Consider the following 24,408-nt stretch of genomic DNA (forward strand, 5'->3'; position numbering starts at 1 on the left):
GTCCTAGGCCCATCTCTTGTCTTTCCCTTTCTATGGCTAGGATCTGTCTTTCCAAAGCCAATCTTTTGGCCATCCTGGCTAACTGGATGTCCTCTTCACTGGGGCTATCCTCAGTGATTTCAGAGGTGTTGGTCTCTCCTGTGAGGGAACCAGCATCTCTGACTATTATTTTAGGAGTCAGGGTTTGAGGGACCCTGTTCTCCCTAGATAGGACTGGTAGGGGGGAATTGTCCTCCAAGTCACTATCCTCTTCCTCTGAGTTGCCACCCTCAGATGGGTTGGCCTTTTCAAACTCTGCCAAAAGCTCCTGGAGCTGTATTTTGGTAGGTTTGGGGCCCATTGTTATTTTCTTTAGTTTACAGAGTGACCTTAGCTCTCTCATCTGTAGATGGAGGTAAGGTGTGGTGTCGAGTTCCACCACATTCACATCTGTGCTAGACATTATGCTTCTAAAAGTTGGAATACTTTTTAAGAAACTAAAACTGATTCTAGAATCTAATTCAAACTTTTAACAAAACTTTTAAACTCTAAAAGAAATGCTAAACAGGATCTAACACAAGGCCCTAGCAGGTCTTTTAAGAATTTAGAAAACTTTTCAAATTGCAAAAATCAATTTCTAATGACAATTTTGGAATTTGTCGTGTGATCAGGTATTGGCTGAGTAGTCCAGCAAATGCAAAGTCTTGTATCCCACCGCTGCCACCAATGTAGGAAGTTGGCTCTGTATGTGCTATTTCAAAGTAAGGAATAGCATGCACAGAGTCCAAGGGTTCCCCTTAGAGGTAAAATAGTGGTAAAAAATAGATAATACTAATGCTCTATTTTGTGGTAGTGTGGTCGAGCAGTAGGCTTATCCAAGGAGTAGTGTTAAGCATTTGTTGTACATACACATAGACAATAAATGAGGTACACACACTCAGAGACAAATCCAGCCAATAGGTTTTTGTATAGAAAAATATCTTTTCTTAGTTTATTTTAAGAACCACAGGTTCAAATTCTACATGTAATAGCTCATTCGAAAGGTATTGCAGGTAAGTACTTAAGGAACTTCAAATCATCAAAATTGCATGTATACTTTTCAAGTTATTGACAAATAGCTGTTTTAAAAGTGGACACTTAGTGCAATTTTCACAGTTCCTGGGGGAGGTAAGTTTTTGTTAGTTTCACCCGGTAAGTAAGACACGTACAGGGTTCAGTTCTTGGTCCAAGGTAGCCCACCGTTGGGGGTTCAGAGCAACCCCAAAGTCACCACACCAGCAGCTCAGGGCCGGTCAGGTGCAGAGTTCAAAGTGGTGCCCAAAACACATAGGCTAGAATGGAGAGAAGGGGGGTGCCCCGGTTCCGGTCTGCTTGCAGGTGAGTACCCGCGTCTTCGGAGGGCAGACCAGGGGGGGTTTTGTAGGGCACCGGGGGGGACACAAGTCCACACAGAAATTTCACCCTCAGCAGCGCGGGGGCGGCCGGGTGCAGTGTAGAAACAAGCGTCGGGTTTTCAATGTTAGTCTATGAGAGATCTCGGGATCTCTTCAGCGCTGCAGGCAGGCAAGGGGGGGATTCCTCGGGGAAACCTCCACTTGGGCAAGGGAGAGGGACTCCTGGAGGTCACTTCTCCAGTGAAAGTCCGGTCCTTCAGGTCCTGGGGGCTGCGGGTGCAGGGTCTCTCCCAGGCGTCGGGACTTTAGGTTCAAAGAGTCGCGGTCAGGGGAAGCCTCGGGATTCCCTCTGCAGGCGGCGCTGTGGGGGCTCAGGGGGGACAGGTTTTGGTACTCACAGTATCAGAGTAGTCCTGGGGTCCCTCCTGAGGTGTCGGATCTCCACCAGTCGAGTCGGGGTCGCCGGGTGCAGTGTTGCAAGTCTCACGCTTCTTGCGGGGAGCTTGCAGGGTTCTTTAAAGCTGCTGGAAACAAAGTTGCAGCTTTTCTTGGAGCAGGTCCGCTGTCCTCGGGAGTTTCTTGTCTTTTCGAAGCAGGGGCAGTCCTCAGAGGATGTCGAGGTCGCTGGTCCCTTTGGAAGGCGTCGCTGGAGCAGGATCTTTGGAAGGCAGGAGACAGGCCGGTGAGTTTCTGGAGCCAAGGCAGTTGTCGTCTTCTGGTCTTCCGCTGCAGGGGTTTCAGCTAGGCAGTCCTTCTTCTTGTAGTTGCAGGAATCTAATTTTCTAGGGTTCAGGGTAGCCCTTAAATACTAAATTTAAGGGCGTGTTTAGGTCTGGGGGGTTAGTAGCCAATGGCTACTAGCCCTGAGGGTGGGTACACCCTCCTTGTGCCTCCTCCCAAGGGGAGGGGGTCACAATCCTAACCCTATTGGGGGAATCCTCCATCTGCAAGATGGAGGATTTCTAAAAGTTAGAGTCACCTCAGCTCAGGACACCTTAGGGGCTGTCCTGACTGGCCAGTGACTCCTCCTTGTTATTCTCATTATTTTCTCCGGCCTTGCCGCCAAAAGTGGGGCCTGGCCGGAGGGGGCGGGCAACTCCACTAGCTGGAGTGTCCTGCTGGGTTGGCACAAAGGAGGTGAGCCTTTGAGGCTCACCGCCAGGTGTGACAATTCCTGCCTGGGAGAGGTGTTAGCATCTCCACCCAGTGCAGGCTTTGTTACTGGCCTCAGAGTGACAAAGGCACTCTCCCCATGGGGCCAGCAACATGTCTCGGTTTGTGGCAGGCTGCTAGAACTAGTCAGCCTACACAGATAGTCGGTTAAGTTTCAGGGGGCACCTCTAAGGTGCCCTCTGTGGTGTATTTTACAATAAAATGTACACTGGCATCAGTGTGCATTTATTGTGCTGAGAAGTTTGATACCAAACTTCCCAGTTTTCAGTGTAGCCATTATGGTGCTGTGGAGTTCGTGTTTGACAGACTCCCAGACCATATACTCTTATGGCTACCCTGCACTTACAATGTCTAAGGTTTTGTTTAGACACTGTAGGGGTACCATGCTCATGCACTGGTACCCTCACCTATGGTATAGTGCACCCTGCCTTAGGGCTGTAAGGCCTGCTAGAGGGGTGTCTTACCTATACTGCATAGGCAGTGAGAGGCTGGCATGGCACCCTGAGGGGAGTGCCATGTCGACTTACTCGTTTTGTCCTCACTAGCACACACAAGCTGGCAAGCGGTGTGTCTGTGCTGAGTGAGAGGTCTCCAGGGTGGCATAAGACATGCTGCATCCCTTAGAGACCTTCCTTGGCATCAGGGCCCTTGGTACTAGAAGTACCAGTTACAAGGGACTTATCTGGATGCCAGGGTCTGCCAATTGGGGATACAAAAGTACAGGTTAGGGAAAGAACACTGGTGCTGGGGCCTGGTTAGCAGGCCTCAGCACACTTTCAATTGTAAACATAGCATCAGCAAAGGCAAAAAGTCAGGGGGCAACCATGCCAAGGAGGCATTTCCTTACATCCAGCCAATAGGTTTTGTATAGAAAATGAAAATGTCACTTACCCAGTGTACATCTGTTCGTGGCATCAGTCGCAGTAGATTCGCATGTTCTGCAATAGCTCGCCATCTGGTGTTGGGCCGGAGTGTTACAAGTTGTTTTTCTTCGAAGAAGTCTTTCGAGTCACGGGACCGAGTGACTCCTCCTTTTGTTTCCATTGCGCATGGGCGTCGACTCCATCTTCGATTGTTTTTCCCCGCAGAGGGTGAGGTAGGAGTTGAATTGTAGTAATAGTGCCCATGCAATGGAGTGACTAAGTATGCACCTATTTAAGGTTGAGATGACACATATATAAATAATTGAAGGTAACTTCCAAACTGCTACAGGCTCCCGGGGAGGCGGGTGGGCACATGCGAATCTACTGCGACTGATGCCACGAACAGATGTACACTGGGTAAGTGACATTTTCAGTTCGATGGCATCTGTCGCTGTAGATACGCATGTTCTGCATAGACTAGTAAGCAGTTATTTCCCCAAAAGCGGTGGATCAGCCTGTAGGAGTGGAAGTAGTCTGAAATAATGTTCTTAATACAGCTTGACCTACTGTGGCTTGTTGTGCGGATAACACGTCTACACAGTAGTGCTTGGTGAATGTGTGAGGCGTAGACCATGTGGCTGCCTTACATATTTCTTGCATTGGGATGTTTCCTAGAAAGGCCATGGTAGCACCTTTCTTTCTGGTTGAGTGTGCCCTTGGTGTAATGGGCAGCTGTCGTTTAGCTTTAAGGTAGCAGATTTGGATGCATTTAACTATCCATCTGGCTATACCTTGTTTTGAAATTGGGTTTCCTGCATGAGGTTTTTGAAATGCAATAAAGAGTTGTTTAGTCTTTCTGATGTTTTTTGTTCTGTCAATGTAATACATCAATGCTCTTTTGACATCTAATGTATGTAGTGCCCTTTCAGCTACGGTATCTGTAAGGAAATGCCTCCTTGGCATGGTTGCCCCCTGACTTTTTGCCTTTGCTGATGCTATGTTTACAATTGAAAGTGTGCTGAGGCCTGCTAACCAGGCCCCAGCACCAGTGTTCTTTCCCTAACCTGTACTTTTGTATCCACAATTGGCAGACCCTGGCATCCAGATAAGTCCCTTGTAACTGGTACTTCTAGTACCAAGGGCCCTGATGCCAAGGAAGGTCTCTAAGGGCTGCAGCATGTCTTATGCCACCCTGGAGACCTCTCACTCAGCACAGACACCCTGCTTGCCAGCTTGTGTGTGCTAGTGAGGACAAAACGAGTAAGTCGACATGGCACTCCCCTCAGGGTGCCATGCCAGCCTCTCACTGCCTATGCAGTATAGGTAAGCCACCCCTCTAGCAGGCCTTACAGCCCTAAGGCAGGGTGCCCTATACCATGGGTGAGGGTACCAGTGCATGAGCATGGTACCCCTACAGTGTCTAAACAAAACCTTAGACATTGTAAGTGCAGGGTAGCCATAAGAGTATATGGTCTGGGAGTCTGTCAAACACGAACTCCACAGCACCATAATGGCTACACTGAAAACTGGGAAGTTTGGTATCAAACTTCTCAGCACAATAAATGCACACTGATGCCAGTGTACATTTTATTGAAAAATACACCACAGAGGGCACCTTAGAGGTGCCCCCTGAAACTTAACCGACTATCTGTGTAGGCTGACTAGTTTTAGCAGCCTGCCACAAACCGAGACATGTTGCTGGCCCCATGGGGAGAGTGCCTTTGTCACTCTGAGGCCAGTAACAAAGCCTGCACTGGGTGGAGATGCTAACACCTCTCCCAGGCAGGAATTGTCACACCTGGCGGTGAGCCTCAAAGGCTCACCTCCTTTGTGCCAACCCAGCAGGACACTCCAGCTAGTGGAGTTGCCCGCCCCCTCCGGCCAGGCCCCACTTTTGGCGGCAAGGCCGGAGAAAATAATGAGAAAAACAAGGAGGAGTCACTGGCCAGTCGGGACAGCCCCTAAGGTGTCCTGAGCTGAAGTGACTCTAACTTTTAGAAATCCTCCATCTTGCAGATGGAGGATTCCCCCAATAGGGTTAGGATTGTGACCCCCTCCCCTTGGGAGGAGGCACAAAGAGGGTGTACCCACCCTCAGGGCTAGTAGCCATTGGCTACTAACCCCCCAGACCTAAACACGCCCTTAAATTTAGTATTTAGGGGCTACCCTGAACCCTAGAGAATTAGATTCCTGCAACTACAAGAAGAAGGACTGCCTAGCTGAAAACCCCTGCAGCGGAAGACCCGAAGACGACAACTGCCTTGGCTCCAGAAACTCACCGGCCTGTCTCCTGCCTTCCAAAGATCCTGCTCCAGCGACGCCTTCCAAAGGGACCAGCGACCTCGACATCCTCTGAGGACTGCCCCTGCTTCGAAAAGACAAGAAACTCCCGAGGACAGCGGACCTGCTCCAAGAAAAGCTGCAACTTTGTTTCCAGCAGCTTTAAAGAACCCTGCAAGCTCCCCGCAAGAAGCGTGAGACTTGCAACACTGCACCCGGCGACCCCGACTCGGCTGGTGGCGATCCAACACCTCAGGAGGGACCCCAGGACTACTCTGATACTGTGAGTACCAAAACCTGTCCCCCCTGAGCCCCCACAGCGCCGCCTGCAGAGGGAATCCCGAGGCTTCCCCTGACCGCGACTCTTTGAACCTAAAGTCCCGACGCCTGGGAGAGACCCTGCACCCGCAGCCCCCAGGACCTGAAGGACCGGACTTTCACTGGAGAAGTGACCCCCAGGAGTCCCTCTCCCTTGCCCAAGTGGAGGTTTCCCCGAGGAATCCCCCCCTTGCCTGCCTGCAGCGCTGAAGAGATCCCGAGATCTCTCCTAGACTAACATTGAAAACCCGACGCTTGTTTCTACACTGCACCCGGCCGCCCCCGCGCTGCTGAGGGTGAAATTTCTGTGTGGACTTGTGTCCCCCCCCGGTGCCCTACAAAACCCCCCTGGTCTGCCCTCCGAAGACGCGGGTACTTACCTGCAAGCAGACCGGAACCGGGGCACCCCCTTCTCTCCATTCTAGCCTATGTGTTTTGGGCACCACTTGGAACTCTGCACCTGACCGGCCCTGAGCTGCTGGTGTGGTGACTTTGGGGTTGCTCTGAACCCCCAACGGTGGGCTACCTTGGACCAAGAACTGAACCCTGTAAGTGTCTTACTTACCTGGTAAAACTAACAAATACTTACCTCCCCTAGGAACTGTGAAAATTGCACTAAGTGTCCACTTTTAAAACAGCTATTTGTGAATAACTTGAAAAGTATACATGCAATTTTGATGATTTGAAGTTCCTAAAGTACTTACCTGCAATACCTTTCGAATGAGATATTACATGTAGAATTTGAACCTGTGGTTCTTAAAATAAACTAAGAAAATATATTTTTCTATATAAAAACCTATTGGCTGGATTTGTCTCTGAGTGTGTGTACCTCATTTATTGTCTATGTGTATGTACAACAAATGCTTAACACTACTCCTTGGATAAGCCTACTGCTCGACCACACTACCACAAAATAGAGCATTAGTATTATCTATTTTTACCACTATTTTACCTCTAAGGGGAACCCTTGGACTCTGTGCATGCTATTCCTTACTTTGAAATAGCACATACAGAGCCAACTTCCTACAGTATCTGGCTGTGGAAAGAACACTGGAAGTTCCACTGTTTGATTTAGATGGAACGGTGAAATAACCTTTGGCAAAAATTTAGGATTGGTCCTTAGGACGACTTTATTTTTGTGTAGTTGTATAAAAGGTTCCTGTATTGTAAACGCCTGAATCTCGCTTACTCTTCTTAGGGAAGTAATGGCGATGAGAAATGCCACCTTCCAAGTTAGGAACTGTATGTCGCAGGAGTGCATGGGTTCAAAAGGTGGACCCATAAGTCTAGTTAGGACAACATTTAGGTTCCATGAAGGAACAGGTAGTGTTCTTGGTGGTATAATTCTCCTAAGGCCCTCCATGAATGCTTTAATGACTGGTATCTTATATAGGGAAGTTGAATAGGTAGTCTGCAGGTATGCAGATATTGCTGCAAGGTGTATTTTAATGGAAGAGAAAGCTAGGTTAGATTTTTGTAAGTGAAGCAAGTAACCCACTACATGTTCTGGAGTTGTGTGTAATGGTTGTATTTGATTAATATGGCAGTAGCAAACAAACCTCTTCCATTTACTTGCATAACAGTGCCGGTGGATGGCCTTCTGGCTTGTTTTATGACTTCCATACATTCTTGGGTAAGTTGTAAGTGCCCGAATTCTAGGATTTCAGGAGCCAGATTGCTAGATTCAGCGATGCTGGATCTGGGTGTCTGATCTTTTGGTTGTGCCGTGTCAACAGATCTGGCCTGTTGGGCAATTTGATGCAGGGTACCACTGATAGGTCTAGCAGCGTTGTGTACCAGGGTTGCCTTGCCCAAGATGGTGCTATCAATATGAGTTTGAGTTTGCTTTGACTGAGTTTGTTTACCAGGTAAGGAAGGAGAGGGAGAGGAGGAAAAGCGTAAGCAAATATCCCTGACCAGTTCATCCATAGGGCATTGCCTTGGGATTGTTTGTGTGGGTATCTGGATGCGAAGTTTTGGCATTTTGCGTTCTCCCTTGTCGCAAACAAGTCTATCTGAGGTGTTCCCCAGAGTTTGAAATAAGTGTTCAGAATTTGGGGGTGAATTTCCCATTCGTGGACTTGTTGATGATCTCGAGAGAGATTGTCTGCGAGTTGATTTTGGATCCCTGGTATAAACTGTGCTATTAGGCGAATTTGGTTGTGAATTGCCCAATGCCAAATTTTTTGTGCTAGCAGGCTTAACTGCGTGGAGTGCGTCCCCCCCTGCTTGTTTAGATAATACATTGTTGTCATGTTGTCTGTTTTGACGAGAATGTATTTGTGAACTATTATTGGTTGGAAGGCTTTTAGTGCTTGAAAAACTGCTAGAAGTTCTAGGTGATTGATATGCAGTTTTGTTTGATGTACGTTCCATTGTCCTTGTATGCTGTGTTGATCGAGGTGTGCTCCCCACCCTGTCATGGAAGCATCTGTTGTTATTACGTATTGTGGCACTGGGTCTTGGAAAGGCCGCCCCTTGTTTAAATTTATGTTGTTCCACCACAGAAGCGAGAGGTAAGTTTGGCGGTCTATTAACACCAGATCTAGAAGGTGACCCTGTGCTTGAGACCACTGTGATGCTAGGCATTGTTGTAAGGGCCTCATGTGCAGTCTTGCGTTTGGGACAATGGCTATGCATGAAGACATCATGCCTAGGAGTTGTAATACCATCTTTGCCTGTATCTTTTGTGTTGGATACATGCGTTGTATGATGGTGTTGAAATTTAGAACTCTTTGTGGACTTGGAGTGGCTACTCCTTTTGATGTGTCTATTATGGCTCCTAGGTATTGTTGTACCTTGCGCGGCAGAATGTTGGATTTTGTAAAGTTGACGGTGAACCCGAGTTTGAAGAGGGTTTGTATGATCTGATTTGTGTGATTTGAGCACTGTATGAACGAATGGGCCTTGATTAGCCAATCGTCCAAATATGGGAACACATGTATTTGCTGCCTTCTTATGTGTGCAGCGACTACCGCTAGACATTTGGTAAAGACTCTTGGTGCGGTTGTTAATCCGAAAGGCAGTACCTTGAATTGGTAATGTATTCCTTTGAATACAAACCTTAGGTATTTCCTGTGCGATGGGTGTATTGGTATATGGAAATAAGCATCCTTGAGGTCTAAAGTTGCCATGTAGTCGTGTAGTTTTAGCAATGGCAATACTTCTTGTAGTGTGACCATGTGGAAGTGGTCTGATTTGATGAAAGTGTTCACTACTCTGAGGTCTAGGATTGGTCTCAGTGTTTTGTCCTTCTTTGGTATCAGAAAGTACAGTGAGTAAACTCCTGTGTTTATTTGTGTGTTTGGCACTAATTCGATTGCATTCTTTTGCAATAGTGCCTGCACTTCTATCTCCAGGAGATTGGAATGGTGTGTTGTTAAATTTTGTGCTTTTGGTGGTATGTTTGGAGGGAATTGTAGAAATTCTATGCAATAACCATGTTGGATAATTGCTAGAACCCAAGTGTCTGTAGTGATTTTCTCCCATGCTTTGTAATAATGACCTATTCTTCCCCCCACTGGTGTTGTGTGGAGGGGGTGAGTGACATGTGAGTCACTGTTTAGTAGTAGGGGTTTTGGGGCTTTGAAATCTTCCTCTATTTCTAGGGAATTGCCCTCCTCTATATTGTCCCCGAAAACCTCCTCTATACTGTCCCTGGTAACTGGACGGTGTGGCTTGTGAGATGCTGGCTTGTGTGCTTTGACCCCGAAACCCCCCCTCGAAAGGGCGTTTTACGGAATGTGCTGTAATTCCCTCTGCTCTGCGGGGAGTAGAGTGCGCCCATGGCTTTGGCAGTGTCCGTATCTTTTTTGAGTTTCTCAATCGCTGTGTCCACTTCTGGACCGAACAGTTCTTTTTCATTAAAAGGCATATTGAGAACTGCTTGTTGAATCTCTGGTTTAAATCCAGACGTTCGGAGCCATGCATGCCTTCTGATAGTTACAGATGTATTAATTGTCCGTGCAGCTGTATCTGCAGCGTCCATGGAGGAGCGTATCTGGTTGTTGGAGATGGTCTGTCCCTCCTCAACCACTTGTTTTGCCCTATTTTGTAAGTCCTTGGGCAGATGTTCAATGAGATGTTGCATCTCGTCCCAGTGGGCTCTGTCATAGCGCGCAAGTAGTGCCTGGGAGTTCGCGATGCGCCACTGGTTTGCAGCTTGTGCTGCGACTCTTTTACCAGCTGCATCGAACTTGCGGCTTTCTTTATCTGGGGGTGGTGCATCTCCAGATGTGTGAGAGTTGGCCCTTTTCCTAGCTGCTCCTACAACGACAGAGTCTGGTGGCAGCTGTGTAGTGATGAAAACCGGGTCCGTAGGAGGCGGCTTATACTTTTTTTCCACCCTTGGTGTGATTGCCCTACTTTTGACCGGCTCCTTAAAGATGTCTTTTGCGTGCCGGAGCATACCAGGGAGCATAGGCAGGCTTTGGTATGAGCTGTGGGTGGAGGAGAGTGTGTTGAATAAGAAATCATCCTCGACCTGTTCTGAGTGGAGGCTTACGTGGTGAAATTGTGCTGCTCTAGCCACCACTTGAGAGTACGCGGTGCTGTCTTCTGGTGGAGATGGCTTTGTAGGGTATGCCTCCGGACTGTTATCTGACACTGGGGCGTCGTATAGGTCCCATGCGTCCTGATCTTGGTCACCCTGGCTCATGGTGGTGTGAGCTGGGGAGTGTGATGGAGTTTGTGCTGGTGAAACGTTAATCACAGGCGGAGGAGAGGGTGGTGGTGTAACTCTTTTCACCACTTTTGGTTGTGGTGTTTGTTCCGTCTGGAACTCCAACCTTCTCTTTCTCCTAATGGGGGGAAGGGTGCTTATTTTTCCTGTCCCCTGCTGAATGAAGATACGCTTTTGCGTATGGTCCACATCAGTTGCTTGTAGCTCTTCCTCAAACCTATGCTTCTGCATTTGGGAGGTTAGCGAGTGCTCTTCTGTATAAGAGCCTGAAGCTGGGTCGCTTGCAGTTTGTTTCGGCATCGAAACTTTGTCTGCGTGTTTTTTCGGCTCCGAGGTGACTTTTTTCCTTTTCGGGGCCGAAACCTCTCGGCGTCGATCTGTTTCGGTGCCGCTGTCTCGGCGTCGAGCCGTGTCCACACCGGCATCTCGGTGTCGAGGCTTGTCTCCAGCACTTTCTCGGTCCCGAGAAGGCTGCGTGCCGGTGTCTCGACCGGAGTCGGACGATCTCGGCACTGTTTGGGCCTTTTTCGGTGCCGACGGTCGGTCACCGAATTTATGGGTGGAGCCATGGCCGGATGGCAGTGGCGTCCCCTGGGCCTTGTAAATGTGTCTCTGTGTGGTTTTCGACGTCTTACTCACGGTTTGTGTATCGTCGAATCCTTCGGAGTCTGAGTCTTGGATCGAGAAGGTACCTTCCTCTTCCTCGAACTCCTGTTGGGCTGTCGGTGCGGACGCCATCTGAAGTCTTCTGGCTCGACGGTCTCGGAGTGTTTTTCGGGACCGGAACGCACGACAGGCCTCGCAGGTGTCTTCGCTGTGCTCAGGTGACAGGCACAGGTTGCAGACCAAGTGTTGGTCTGTGTAGGGGTATTTATTGTGGCATTTGGGGCAGAAACGGAACGGGGTCCGTTCCATCGGCGTTCTTCAGCACGCGGTCGGGCCGACCAGGCCCCGACGGGGGATCGAAAAAACTACCCCGAAGGGCACCGGAGCTCTTCGATCCTTCGACGCGGTGTTGAATCTAACTACGCCGATCCCGAACGCAACAATACCGACGAAAATCTTCCGAAATTAGCTAATTTTCCGTTCCGAAACTCGGAGCGACAGGAACACGTCCGAACCAGATGGCGGAAAAAAAACAATCGAAGATGGAGTCGACGCCCATGCGCAATGGAAACAAAAGGAGGAGTCACTCGGTCCCGTGACTCGAAAGACTTCTTCGAAGAAAAACAACTTGTAACACTCCGGCCCAACACCAGATGGCGAGCTATTGCAGAACATGCGTATCTACAGCGACAGATGCCATCGAACATATATTTTCTTAGTTTATTTTAAGAACCACAGGTTCAAATTTAACATGTAATATCTTGTTTGAAAGGTATTGCAGGTAAGTACATTAGGAACTTTGAATCATTTCAATTGCATGTATACTTTTCAAGTTATTCACAAATAGCTATTTTAAAAGTGGACACAGTGCAATTTTCACAGTTCCTGGGGGAGGTAAGTTTTTGTTAGTTTTACCAGGTAAGTACGACACTTATAGGGTTCAGTTCTTGGTCCAAGGTAGCCCACCGTTGGGGGTTCAGAGCAACCCCAAAGTTACCACACCAGCAGCTCAGGGCCGGTCAGGTGCAGAGTTCAAAGTGGTGCCCAAAACGCATAGGCTCCAATGGAGAGAAGGGGGTGCCCCGGTTCCAGTCTGCCAGCAGGTAAGTACCCGCGTCTTCGGGGGGCAGACCAGGGGGGTTTTGTAGGGCACCGGGGGGGACACAAGCCCACACAGATATTTCACCCTCAGCGGCGCGGGGGCGGCCGGGTGCAGTGTTAGAACAAGCGTCGGGTTCGCAATGGAAGTCAATGAGAGATCAAGGGATCTCTTCAGCGCTGCAGGCAGGCAAGGGGGGGCTTCCTCGGGGAAACCTCCACTTGGGCAAGGGAGAGGGACTCCTGGGGGTCACTTCTGCAGTGAAAGTCCGGTCCTTCAGGTCCTGGCGGCTGCGGGTGCAGGGTCTTTTCCAGGCATCGGGACTTAGGTTTCAGAGAGTCGCGGTCAGGGGAAGCCTCGGGATTCCCTCTGCAGGCGGCGCTGTGGGGGCTCAGGGGGGACAGGTTTTGGTACTCACAGTCGTAGAGTAGTCCGGGGTCCTCCCTGAGGTGTTGGTTCTCCACCAGCCGAGTCGGGGTCGCCGGGTGCAGTGTTGCAAGTCTCACGCTTCTTGCGGGGAGATTGCAGGGTTCTTTAAAGCTGCTCCTTTGGATAAAGTTGCAGTCTTTTTGGAGCAGGTCCGCTGTCCTCTGGAGTTTCTTGTCGTCGTCGAAGCAGGGCAGTCCTCAGAGGATTCAGAGGTCGCTGGTCCCTTTGGAAGGTGTAGGAAGTTGGCTCTGTATGTGCTATTTCAAAGTAAGGAATAGCATGCACAGAGTCCAAGGGTTCCCCTTAGAGGTAAAATAGTGGTAAAAATAGATAATACTAATGCTCTATTTTGTGGTAGTGTGGTCGAGCAGTAGGCTTATCCAAGGAGTAGTGTTAAGCATTTGTTGTACATACACATAGACAATAAATGAGGTACACACACTCAGAGACAAATCCAGCCAATAGGTTTTGTATAGAAAAATATCTTTTCTTAGTTTATTTTAAGAACCACAGGTTCAAATTTAACATGTAATATCTTGTTTGAAAGGTATTGCAGGTAAGTACATTAGGAACTTTGAATCATTTCAATTCCATGTATACTTTTCAAGTTATTCACAAATAGCTATTTCAAAAGTGGACACAGTGCAATTTTCACAGTTCCTGGGGGAGGTAAGTTTTTGTTAGTTTTACCAGGTAAGTAAGACACTTACAGGGTTCAGTTCTTGGTCCAAGGTAGCCCACCGTTGGGGGTTCAGAGCAACCCCAAAGTTACCACACCAGCAGCTCAGGGCCGGTCAGGTGCAGAGTTCAAAGTGGTGCCCAAAACGCATAGGCTAGAATGGAGAGAAGGGGGTGCCCCGGTTCCGGTCTGCTTGCAGGTAAGTACCCACGCCTTCGGAGGGCAGACCAGGGGGGTTTTGTAGGGCACCGGGGGGGACACAAGCCCACACAGAAATTTCACCCTCAGCAGCGCGGGGGCGGCCGGGTGCAGTGTAGAAACAAGCGTCGGGTTTGCAATGTTAGTCAATGAGAGATCAAGGGATCTCTTCAGCGCTGCAGGCAGGCGAGGGGGGGCTTCCTCGGGGAAACCTCCACTTGGGCAAGGGAGAGGGACTCCTGGGGGTCACTTCTCCAGTGAAAGTCCGGTCCTTCAGGTCCTGGGGGCTGCGGGTGCAGGGTCTTTTCCAGGCGTCGGGACTTAGGTTTCAGAGAGTCGCGGTCAGGGGAAGCCTCGGGATTCCCTCTGCAGGCGGCGCTGTGGGGGCTCAGGGGGGACAGGTTTTGGTACTCACAGTCGTAGAGTAGTCCGGGGGTCCTCCCTGAGGTGTTGGTTCTCCACCAGCCGAGTCGGGGTCGCCGGGTGCAGTGTTGCAAGTCTCACGCTTCTTGCGGGGAGTTGCAGGGTTCTTTAAAGCTGCTTCTTGAAACAAAGTTGCAGTCTTTTTGGAGCAGGTCCGCTGTCCTCGGGAGTTTCTTGTCGTCGTCGAAGCAGGGCAGTCCTCAGAGGATTCAGAGGTCGCTGGTCCCGTTGGAAGGCGTCGCTGGAGCAGAGTTCTTTGGAAGGCAGGAGACAGGCCGGTGAGTTTCTGGAGCCAAGGCAGTTGTTGTCTTCTGGTCTTCCTCTGCAGGGGTTTTCAGCTGGGCAGTCCTTCTTCTTGTTGTTGCAGGAATCTAATTTTCTAGGGTTCAGGGTAGCCCTTAAATACTAAATTTAAGGGCGTGTTTAGGTCTGGGGGGTTAGTAGCCAATGGCTACTAGCCCTGAGGGTGGGTACACCCTCTTTGTGCCTCCTCCCAAGGGGAGGGGGTCACAATCCTAACCCTATTGGGGGAATCCTCCATCTGCAAGATGCAGGATTTCTAAAAGTTAGAGTCACCTCAGCTCAGGACACCTTAGGGGCTGTCCTGACTGGCCAGTGACTCCTCCTTGTTTTTCTCATTATTTTCTCCGGCCTTGCGGCCAAAAGTGGGGGCCGGGGCCGGAGGGGGCGGGCAACTCCACTAGCTGGAGTGTCCTGCGGTGCTGTGACAAAGGGGTGAGCCTTTGAGGCTCACCGCCAGGTGTTACAGCTCCTGCCTGGGGGAGGTGTTAGCATCTCCACCCAGTGCAGGCTTTGTTACTGGCCTCAGAGTGACAAAGGCACTCTCCCCATGGGGCCAGCAACATGTCTCTAGTGTGGCAGGCTGCTGGAACTAGTCAGCCTACACAGATAGTCGGTTAAGTTTCAGGGGGCACCTCTAAGGTGCCCTCTGGGGTGTATTTTGCAATAAAATGTACACTGGCATCAGTGTGCATTTATTGTGCTGAGAAGTTTGATACCAAACTTCCCAGTTTTCAGTGTAGCCATTATGGTGCTGTGGAGTTCGTGTTTGACAAACTCCCAGACCATATACTCTTATGGCTACCCTGCACTTACAATGTCTAAGGTTTTGTTTAGACACTGTAGGGGTACCATGCTCATGCACTGGTACCCTCACCTATGGTATAGTGCACCCTGCCTTAGGTCTGTGTCCCCCTCCCCAAAGAGAGTGGACACAGGCAGGGTGTAGCCACCCTCATGGACAGTAGCCATTGGCTACTGTCTTCTGACCCCTGTAACGCTCATAAATCCAGGATTTAGGGGCTAACCTGAACCTAGCTCGTCAGATTCCTGGTGACCTCACAAGAATAAAGGACCGCTAAGCTGACTCTCAGCAGAGAAGACTGAAGACACAAACTGATTTGGCCCCAGCCCTACCAGCCAGTCTCCCGCTTCAAAAGCTCTGCAAAAAGAAGGCGACGCATCCTGCAGGACCAGCGGCCTCTGAAAAGCCTCCAGAGGACTGCCTGCACCCCAGAGGACCAGGAACTCCTGTGGCCCTGTCCAAGAAGAAATCCCATCCAAGGAGTCCAAAGCCTACCTGGATTCAAGAGTCCTGTCCACTCTGCACCAGACGCCCACGGCCTGTGTCCGGGTGGCCCATCTAACTAGAGCTGGTCCCCAGGTGATTTTGAGCAACTGCCCACCCTCGGTTGACCCCTCCTGTCCATCACGACAACGCCTGCAGGCTGAATCCAGAGGACCCCCCCCAACCAAAAGAAGATTCCAGAAGCCAAAAAGTTCCCCTGCACCCGCAGCCCCCTTGGCCTTTGGGAATCCAACCTTGAGAGCAGAAACGTCCGGAAGGCGGCCTCTCTCCTTGTTCAGTCTTTGGTGTCCCAGAATCGACCCCCTGGACTTCACCTGCACCATCTTTGTGGCCCCCAGGATCTCCCTATAGAAAAGTATTGGGGGCCCGATGCTGCGTTTGCACACTGCACCCAGCCGCCACCCATCCCGCCGCTAAGGGTGTGTGTTTGGTGTTGACCTCTGGCCCCCACGGTGCTCGTCTAAACCCCCCAGGTCTGCCCTCCAAAGACACCAGTACTTACCTGCAAGCAGGCCTGATTTCGAGTGCCCCCAGTCTCCATAGGAGCCCATGTTAAATTGACCTCAACTTTGACCTCTGCACCCGGCCGGCCCTATGTTGCTGGTGGTGAGTGTTTGGAGTTAACTTGAACCCCAACCCAAGGACATCCTAACCCCCAGAGACTGGAACTGTAAGTCTTGTACTTAACTCAAAATCGTACTAACTTTTCTTCCCCCTAGAACAGTTCTGAAAATTGCAGTGTAAAATTTTAAAAGATTATTACTATTTACTATAAAAAAAAAAAAGGATATGTAGGAAGTTGGCTCTGTATGCACTATTTCAAAGTAAGGAATAGTATGCACAGAGTCCAAGGGTTCCCCTTAGAGGTAAGATAGTGGCAAAAAGAGATAATTCTAATGCTCTATTTTGTGGTAGTGTGGTCGAGCAGTAGGCTTATCAAAGGAGTAGTGTTAAGCATTTGTTGTACATACACACAGGCAATAAATGAGGAACACACACTCAGAGACAATTCCAGGCCAATAGGTTTTTGTATAGAAAAATATATTTTCTTAGTTTATTTTAAGAACCACAGGTTCAAATTCTACATGTAATACTTTGCATGAAAGGTATTGCAGGTAAGTACTTTAGGGCCTTTGAATAATCACAATAGCATATATACTTTTCAAATAAAACACATATAGCTATTTTAAAACTAGACACTGCAATTTTCACAGTTCCTAGGGGAGGTAAGTAATTGTTAGTTCTTGCAGGTAAGTAAACCACCTACGGGGTTCAAGTTTGGGTCCAAGGTAGCCCACCGTTGGGGGTTCAGAGCAACCCCAAAGTTACCACACCAGCAGCTCAGGGCCGGTCAGGTGCAGAGGTCAAAGAGGTGCCCAAAATGCATAGGCTTCAATGGAGAAGGGGGTGCCCCGGTTCCAGTCTGCCAGCAGGTAAGTACCCGTGTCTTCGGAGGGCAGAACAGGGGGGTTTTGTAGGGCACCGGGGGGGACACAATTCCACATAGAAACTACACCCTCAGCAGCGCGGGGGCGGCCGGGTGCAGTGTGCAAACAAGTGTCAGGTTTGTAATAGGAATCAATGGGAGACCCAGGGGTCTCTTCAGCGATGCAGGCAGGCAAGGGGGGGGGGGAGGGGGCTCCTTGGGGTAGCCACCACCTGGGCAAGGGAGAGGGGCCTCCTGGGGGTCACTCCTGCACTGAAGTTCCGATCCTTCAGGTCCTGGGGGCTGCGGGTGCAGGGTCTTTTCCAGGCGTCGGGATCTGGGAGTCAGGCAGCTGCGGTCAGGGGGAGCCTCGCGATTCCCTCTGCAGGCGTCGCTGTGGGGGCCCAGGGGGGACAACTTTGGTTATTCACAGTCTCGGAGTCGCCGGGGAGTCCTCCCTGAAGTGTTGTTTCTCCACCAGTCGAGTCGGGGTCGCCGGGTGCAGGGTTGCAAGTCTCACGCTTCTGGCGGGAAATGCTGTTGTCTTTAAGTTGCTTCTTTGGAAACAAAGTTGCAGTCTTGGGTGAACAGGGCCGCTGTTCTCAGGAGTTTCTTGGTTCTTTTAGAGCAGGGCAGTCCTCTGAGGATTCAGAGGTCGCTGGTCCTCGGGAAAGCGTCGCTGGAGCAGTTTTCTTCCGAAGAGGGGAGACAGGCCGGTAGAGCTGGGGCCAAAGCAGTTGGTGTCTCCGTCTTCTCTGCAGGGTTTTTCAGCTCAGCAGTCCACTTCTTCTTAGGTTGCAGGAATCTGAGTTCCTAGGTTCAGAGGAGCCCTTAAATACTAAATTTAAGGGCGTGTTTAGGTCTGGGGGTTAGTAGCCAATGGCTACTAACCCTGAGGGTGGGTACACCCTCTTTGTGCCTCCTCCCAAGGGGAGGGGGTCACATTCCTATCCCTATTGGGGGAATCCTCCATCTGGAAGATGGAGGATTTCTAAAAGTTAGAGTCACCTCAGCTCAGGACACCTTAGGGGCTGTCCTGACTGGCCAGTGACTCCTCCTTGTTATTTTCATTATTTCCTCCGGCCTTGCCCCCAAAAGTGGGGCCGTGGCCGGAGGGGGCGGGCAACTCCACTAGCTGGAATGCCCTGTGGTGCTGGAACAAAGGGGGTGAGCCTTTGAGGCTCACCGCCAGGTGTTACAGCTCCTGCAAGGGGGAGGTGATAAGCATCTCCACCCAGTGCAGGCTTTGTTACTAGCCACAGAGTGACAAAGGCACCCTCCCCATGTGGCCAGCAACATGTCTCGAGTGTGGCAGGCTGCTAAAACCAGTCAGCCTACACAGGTAGTTGGTTAAGGTTTCAGGGGGATCCTCTAAGGTGCCCTCTGGGGTGTATGTTACAATAGAATGTACACTGGCATCAGTGTGCATTTATTGTGCTGAGAAGTTTGATACCAAACTTCCCAGTTTTCAGTGTAGCCATTATGGTGCTGTGGAGTTCGTGTTTGACAGACTCCCAGACCATATACTCTTATGGCTACCCTGCACTTACAATGTCTAAGGTTTGGCTTAGACACTGTAGGGGCACAGTGCTCATGCACTGGTGCCCTCACCTATGGTATAGTGCACCCTGCCTTAGGGCTGTAAGGCCTGCTAGAGGGGTGTCCTACCTATACTGCATAGGCAGTGAGAGGCTGGCATGGCACCCTGAGGGGAGTGCCATGTCGACTTACTCGTTTTGTCCTCACCAGCACACACAAGCTGGCAAGCAGTGTGTCTGTGCTGAGTGAGGGGTCCCCAGGGTGGCATAAGATATGCTGCAGCCCTTAGTACCAGGGGTACCAGTTACAAGGGACTTACCTGGATGCCAGGGTGTGCCAATTGTGAAAACAAAAGTACAGGTTAGGGAAAGAACACTGGTGCTGGGGCCTGGTTAGCAGGCCTCAGCACACTTTCAAATCAAAACATAGCATCATCAAAGGCAAAAAGTCAGGGGGTAACCATGCCAAGGAGGCATTTCCTTACAGTATAACTTTGCCAAATTGAAACAAAGTGGTATTGATACATATTTTGAATACTTACTTGCAAATGTACTTACCTGCAACTTGAATCTTGTGGTTCTAGTAATAAAGAAACAAAATATATTTTTGCTATATAAAAACCATTGGCCTGGAGTTAGTCATTGAGTGTGTGCTTCACCTTATTGCCACGCCTGTGTGTGTACAACAAATGCTTTGCACTACCCTCTGATAAGCCTAAATGCTCGACCACACTACCACTAAGGAGAGCATTAGTATTATCTACTTTAGCACCTGTTATGCCTCTGGGGCACCCTTGGACTCTGTGCACACAATCTCATTTTGATATAGTATGTACAGAGCCAGCTTCCTACAGATGCTGTTGCGACTCGTGGACCAGGTCAGTGGAACCCAAAGGTGGATTCCGGGCAAGAGGAACCTGAAAAGGAAGGGCACAGTGTCCAGACCACTCGGAGCTGTCCAGGCAGTGCACGTAGGCAATGTCCACCCTCTTAGAGGTGAAGTTCCTGCAGGACAGTGAAGGAGAAGTCCAGCTCCAGAATCCAGGGGGATGCAGAAGATCCTTGGAATCGCCAATGCGCTGTCCGATGTAGGTCGCCGGATTGCAGGAAGGTCAGTGGCCAGCAGGACCACCAACAAAGGTAAGCTGTAGGTTTTTGAGGAACAGCAAGGTCTTAGTGACTCAACCCTTGGAAGAGAGTCAGGGCAGGCCTTCAGCAGGAAGGAAAGCCAACCGGAGTTGATGGAGCCCCCACGAGTGAACCACTGCCAGCAGGCAGAGGGGGTTGCGGGGAGGCCTCAGCAGGACAAAAAAAGAGGGAGTCCCATGTTGCAGGAGCTGCAGAGTGGAGGCTGATCTTGGAGTTGCAGAGTGCTGGAAGCTGGGACTTCTTGGAGACTGAAGATCTCCCTGGCCGAAGAGTAAACAAGCCTTGGCAGGAGCAACAGTCACAGTGCACAGGGGTTCCGTTCCAGTGACTTCAGCAGGGCGCCCACAGTCTCCTAAGTGGATCAGAAGACAAGGGGGACCCAAAGAGGGCCACAGAACCACCACCCGGTGTTGCAGTGTAGTGTAGCCATTTTTAATATAGCATCATGCACATTAGTTTAACACACTAGGCCTGCTGTGCACTTTGCCCTAGATATATTTTATTCAGCTTCGCACTGTTATTTTACAATAACCAGTTTTACGGTCTTGTTTAAATTTCTTCTATCGCACTGTTTAGCTTAGTTCAGCACTGTGTGCTCAAATAATGCATTCTTGAGCACTCTGTGCTTCAGTCAAGGCTACAGTCTGGTACATTGCCGGTAAACGTGGTCAAAGTTTAGTCTCCAGTATTCGAAGAAAATACACATCCTTACGTAGGGACATTTTCTTAGAACATCTGCGTGTTAGTTATAAAAACATTGCCTAGTCCTAGTATACGTCAAGAGGGAGATTCCAGCCAGGAACCTACAACTAGATGCTGAAAGCCCAGTTGCAGATGCTGATGCAGATTACAGGCCTTTGCTCATGAGGGTTGATGTCCTCCCGGGGGAACCTGAAAAGCAGGCTTAGAGCTTTACATGCTGTGCTCGAACTATAACTTAGAGAGAAAAAAATCTAGCACCACTATGATAGCTTTTTGCTTGTGCTTCACTCTCATTGTTACTATTTTAATCTTACTGTGTTGTGTAGTTCTGGTTACTGCAGCTCACGCTTTGCTATCCAAAATGCAGTAGTTTTATTAAACCAATCTTTAAAACTTAAACTGCCTTTGTCATTTATATATGAGACAGTACTGTGTATGAGAGAACCGGTTGTGACCTCAGTGACCACGACTTCCCTGAGAAGTACTAAGATGTCATGCGCTCGGCTGCCCAATTGTCTCTACCATTAGGGAGAGATGAGGCACTGCTAGTTAGCCGGAGCAAAACCCGGATTTAGAGTGACAAGTGTCATCCACTGTGGGTCAGACTCAGTACCCCACACTGTGAACGATCTTGCCGCTCAAAATCCAGTAGTCTCATTAGGGTAATACGCGACAGCAGAGCCTTTTGGTGTCCGTGGGACAGCAGGATCCACCAGCCGGTCGTCGTCCTGAGGTGCCTGCAGATACACAGGAGTGACGACTCCACTCCAAGGGAGATTCCCTCTTGTTTTTTGGATGCAAACAGAGTCCTTGGGACCCTGGAGGATGCACAGCCATTGATGATGCAGAAATCTTGCAGGAGCTGGAGAAGCAATGTTGCAGTGGGAGCCCCCCCAACTGGATACAGTCTTATTTCAGTTCCAAAGCAGACCAGCAGAGGTTCCAGAGGCAAGGAGCAGAAGAGTCTTGCAGAGTGTTTCTGATGTAGATTCTTGCTCGACGAATCTGGGGACCCACCCTCTGGGGAGCCCTTAGGTAACCCAAAAAGGGAGTTGGTCACCCTCTGTAGCGACCCACCTATCAGAGGGGGTCAGAGACGTCACCTACCTGGCCTAACTAGTCAGATGTTCTCCCAGAGGCCTCTGCCCACCTTGTTTCCAAGATAGCAGAATCAACTTACCACCTGGCAGAGCACTGTGCATCTTCCTAGGGGTGGAGCTGCAGGGTAGGTACTCTCCTGTCCTTTCTATGGTTTTGTGCTAGAGCAGGAACCGGGGGTTCCTGAACCAGTGAAAACTGGAGTATGCAAGGAGGACATCAAACGTGCCCTTCAAAGCATTCTCATGGTGCTCAGAGGCCACCCCACCCCAACCCAACCCACGGACACCAGTTTCAAAGGAAGAGGTGGTCACATCGGCATGTTTCCTTTTCTAGAGGAAGTGGGCCATGGTGATCGAGGAGCTGAAGACCTTGGTGAATTCTTTGCTGATAAGTTGATTGCTGAGGTTGAAAGTGTGGTGGGGACAGGGGTGTGCTGGTGCTCGAGTGGATGGATCTCATGACAGAAGCAGTTTCCGTCTCTGTGATTGTGTTCTGCGAGGTGAGCTGGTGTGGGCAGGTGTCGGTCGGCGTGAGGAGGTTGTTGTTGTCCTCGGCGGGGATTAGAGTGTGAAGTCTTGGTAGATGGTGTTCATTTTGTTGTGGGAAAAGTCAGAGAGGGTGTTGCAGAGAGCTTGCAAGGGTGTAATGGTGTTTTCGGTTGCAGAGGGGTTGGTGAACTCCTTGACTAGGAGTTCCTTACTGGTGTTGGAGCAGTCACTGATGCGGGTGGCTATGACAGTCTTCCTGGTGCTTCTCACGAGGTGGTGGTATCAGTTGAGGGCTTTCTTTAAATTGTTTTCAGTCCTTGAGGGTCTTACTGGCGCACCATCTCCCTTCCTTCTGTCTGGCAAGCACAAACGAGGAAAAAAAACTCCACTATGCTGAGTCTTTCAGAACTCCACGTTCCAAGCAGAGCGGGAAACAATCTGCAAACTCTGCGAGCAGAGTGCAGTTCATCGCCCACCCCTACTCATAAGGCGGCAGCAAACAGATTAGGACTTCACCTTCCAAGGAATTTATCTTTTGCCATACTACTGTGACTCAGACTACTCAGATGGAACAATTATTCCATTAGCAAATAAGTGTTTACTTTAGTAGATAGAATTGTTCTTTACATTTATAAGAGATATTAAAAACTTAGTGTTCTATTTTAGCTACTTGCATGGTGGTTAAACTAGATGCTTTTTAAGTGAATCAGGTTTTGTAAATACTATTTTTAATATGATGACCGGTTTGTAATTTATATTGAGCATGCTCCCACTTTTGATGTTTTCAAAAAATTATTATAATATATTTTCACAGCACTGAAGAAGTTCGAGAACAGGAATGAAATGCGTAGGCCCATTTTCTGTATATGATGCCATTATTAAATTATTCTGAAGATGTTGAAATAAAGGTCTACTTATAATGCACCTGCTCGGATCTGACAATGCAGTTATTGAGAACCCGATTTAAATACTTAGCTTGCTAACACATCAAGGACATAACACAATTGAGTTGCTCGCCCAATCTGTATTTTGTCAAACATAAGGAAAGAGTCCTGTGACTGATTTCTGGCTGCTCCGCTATCAGTATCAGTGCAGTACAACATTAAGCTCTGAAACACAGACCCTGGCTGCAGAGCTACCTACAAATGATCTGCCAGAGAACTTGCAGCTTTTTTGTATTTTTCATTTAAAGACACTTAACTATGAAAACATTGTTTTAGTGTCTTAAGTGAAATACACAGATTTGGGAGTTTATCATGCCTATTTGTACCCTGTTGTGATTAAGCAACTATTTCAGTAAACCAGGGAGTACTCTAGTGCCTTGCCAACATACTGTAAGGTCACAAAGATTAGGATAAGTTATACTAATGACAAAGATTTAAAAAACACGGTTAGCGCCCAAGGTGTACATACTGAATTTTGTTGTTAGGAAGTCTGTGAATCTGGTCGAGGAGGAGTCTCTCAGCCAGCTGTAGAACTGTGCATAAGGCTGCGGAGAGAAGGAAAACACTCAGGAGACACAGAAATACACCACATTTACCCAGTTACAAAATGGGGAGAGGACTTCTGCAAAAATATTAAAAAAGGACAAGCCCATTACCAAATAAAGACATTCCCTACACGAAAAGGCTAGGATCGCTTTCTGTATCTTCTTTTCTCACATGCACAATGTATGACAACAAAAAGCAATGGTGAGTGTGTCTAACTGTTTGGGAATTTATCTGTCCATGACTGAACAGCAGCACTACTGCCTGACCTACTTCGGTTATAGCAAACACAGCGAGAAATGATCTGGTGTTTGGTATGACCCACCCTCTACCATCCCCCCAACCATAACCTCTCTTATGACCCCCACAGGAGCCAGGACACAGGAAAACTTGATTTGGGACAAAAGGATTAGAAGGCGTACACTAGCCCAAAAGGAGGAGGAACAGTAAAGGTAGGGGAAGAAGTCCTTGAGGTACACAAAGATATAAGAATGGAAAACCAGCATATAAGAACAGATGTGAATATAGACGGGGAAAAAAGAAACAGCATTTACCCATAAAGACAGCAAATGTTTGTGTATCCTTTAAAACCCTTGCTCAAGCCAAGAGTTAGCACATTTTACTTAAAAGTGGAGGGTAGTTTACAGAATGACAGTAATTGTGATGATATTGGTCTTTGGCATCATACTTTAGGCGAAGAGACTAAAGCTGAAGGACATGGCCTCTTTATGCTTTTACCATAGCTTAGATAAAGGGGTACCAAGCATGTGTATATTACTTCAATGT

At 49.0% G+C, this 24,408-nt stretch overlaps 1 protein-coding gene across 2 annotated transcripts in view; it reads right to left on the bottom strand.

The window, feature by feature from the left end:
• Positions 1-24,408, bottom strand: part of GCN1 (GCN1 activator of EIF2AK4) — a 1,158,386-nt gene that overhangs the window by 870,909 nt on the left and 263,069 nt on the right. For both annotated transcript variants that reach the window (XM_069215038.1, XM_069215039.1), the window contains exon 17: positions 23,549-23,624. In XM_069215038.1, the coding sequence (XP_069071139.1) occupies positions 23,549-23,624 (76 nt within the window). The remainder of the gene's footprint in view (positions 1-23,548; positions 23,625-24,408) is intronic.

The sequence above is a fragment of the Pleurodeles waltl genome, chromosome 11 (genome assembly GCF_031143425.1).
Source record: "Pleurodeles waltl isolate 20211129_DDA chromosome 11, aPleWal1.hap1.20221129, whole genome shotgun sequence".
Lineage (NCBI taxonomy): Eukaryota > Metazoa > Chordata > Amphibia > Caudata > Salamandridae > Pleurodeles > Pleurodeles waltl.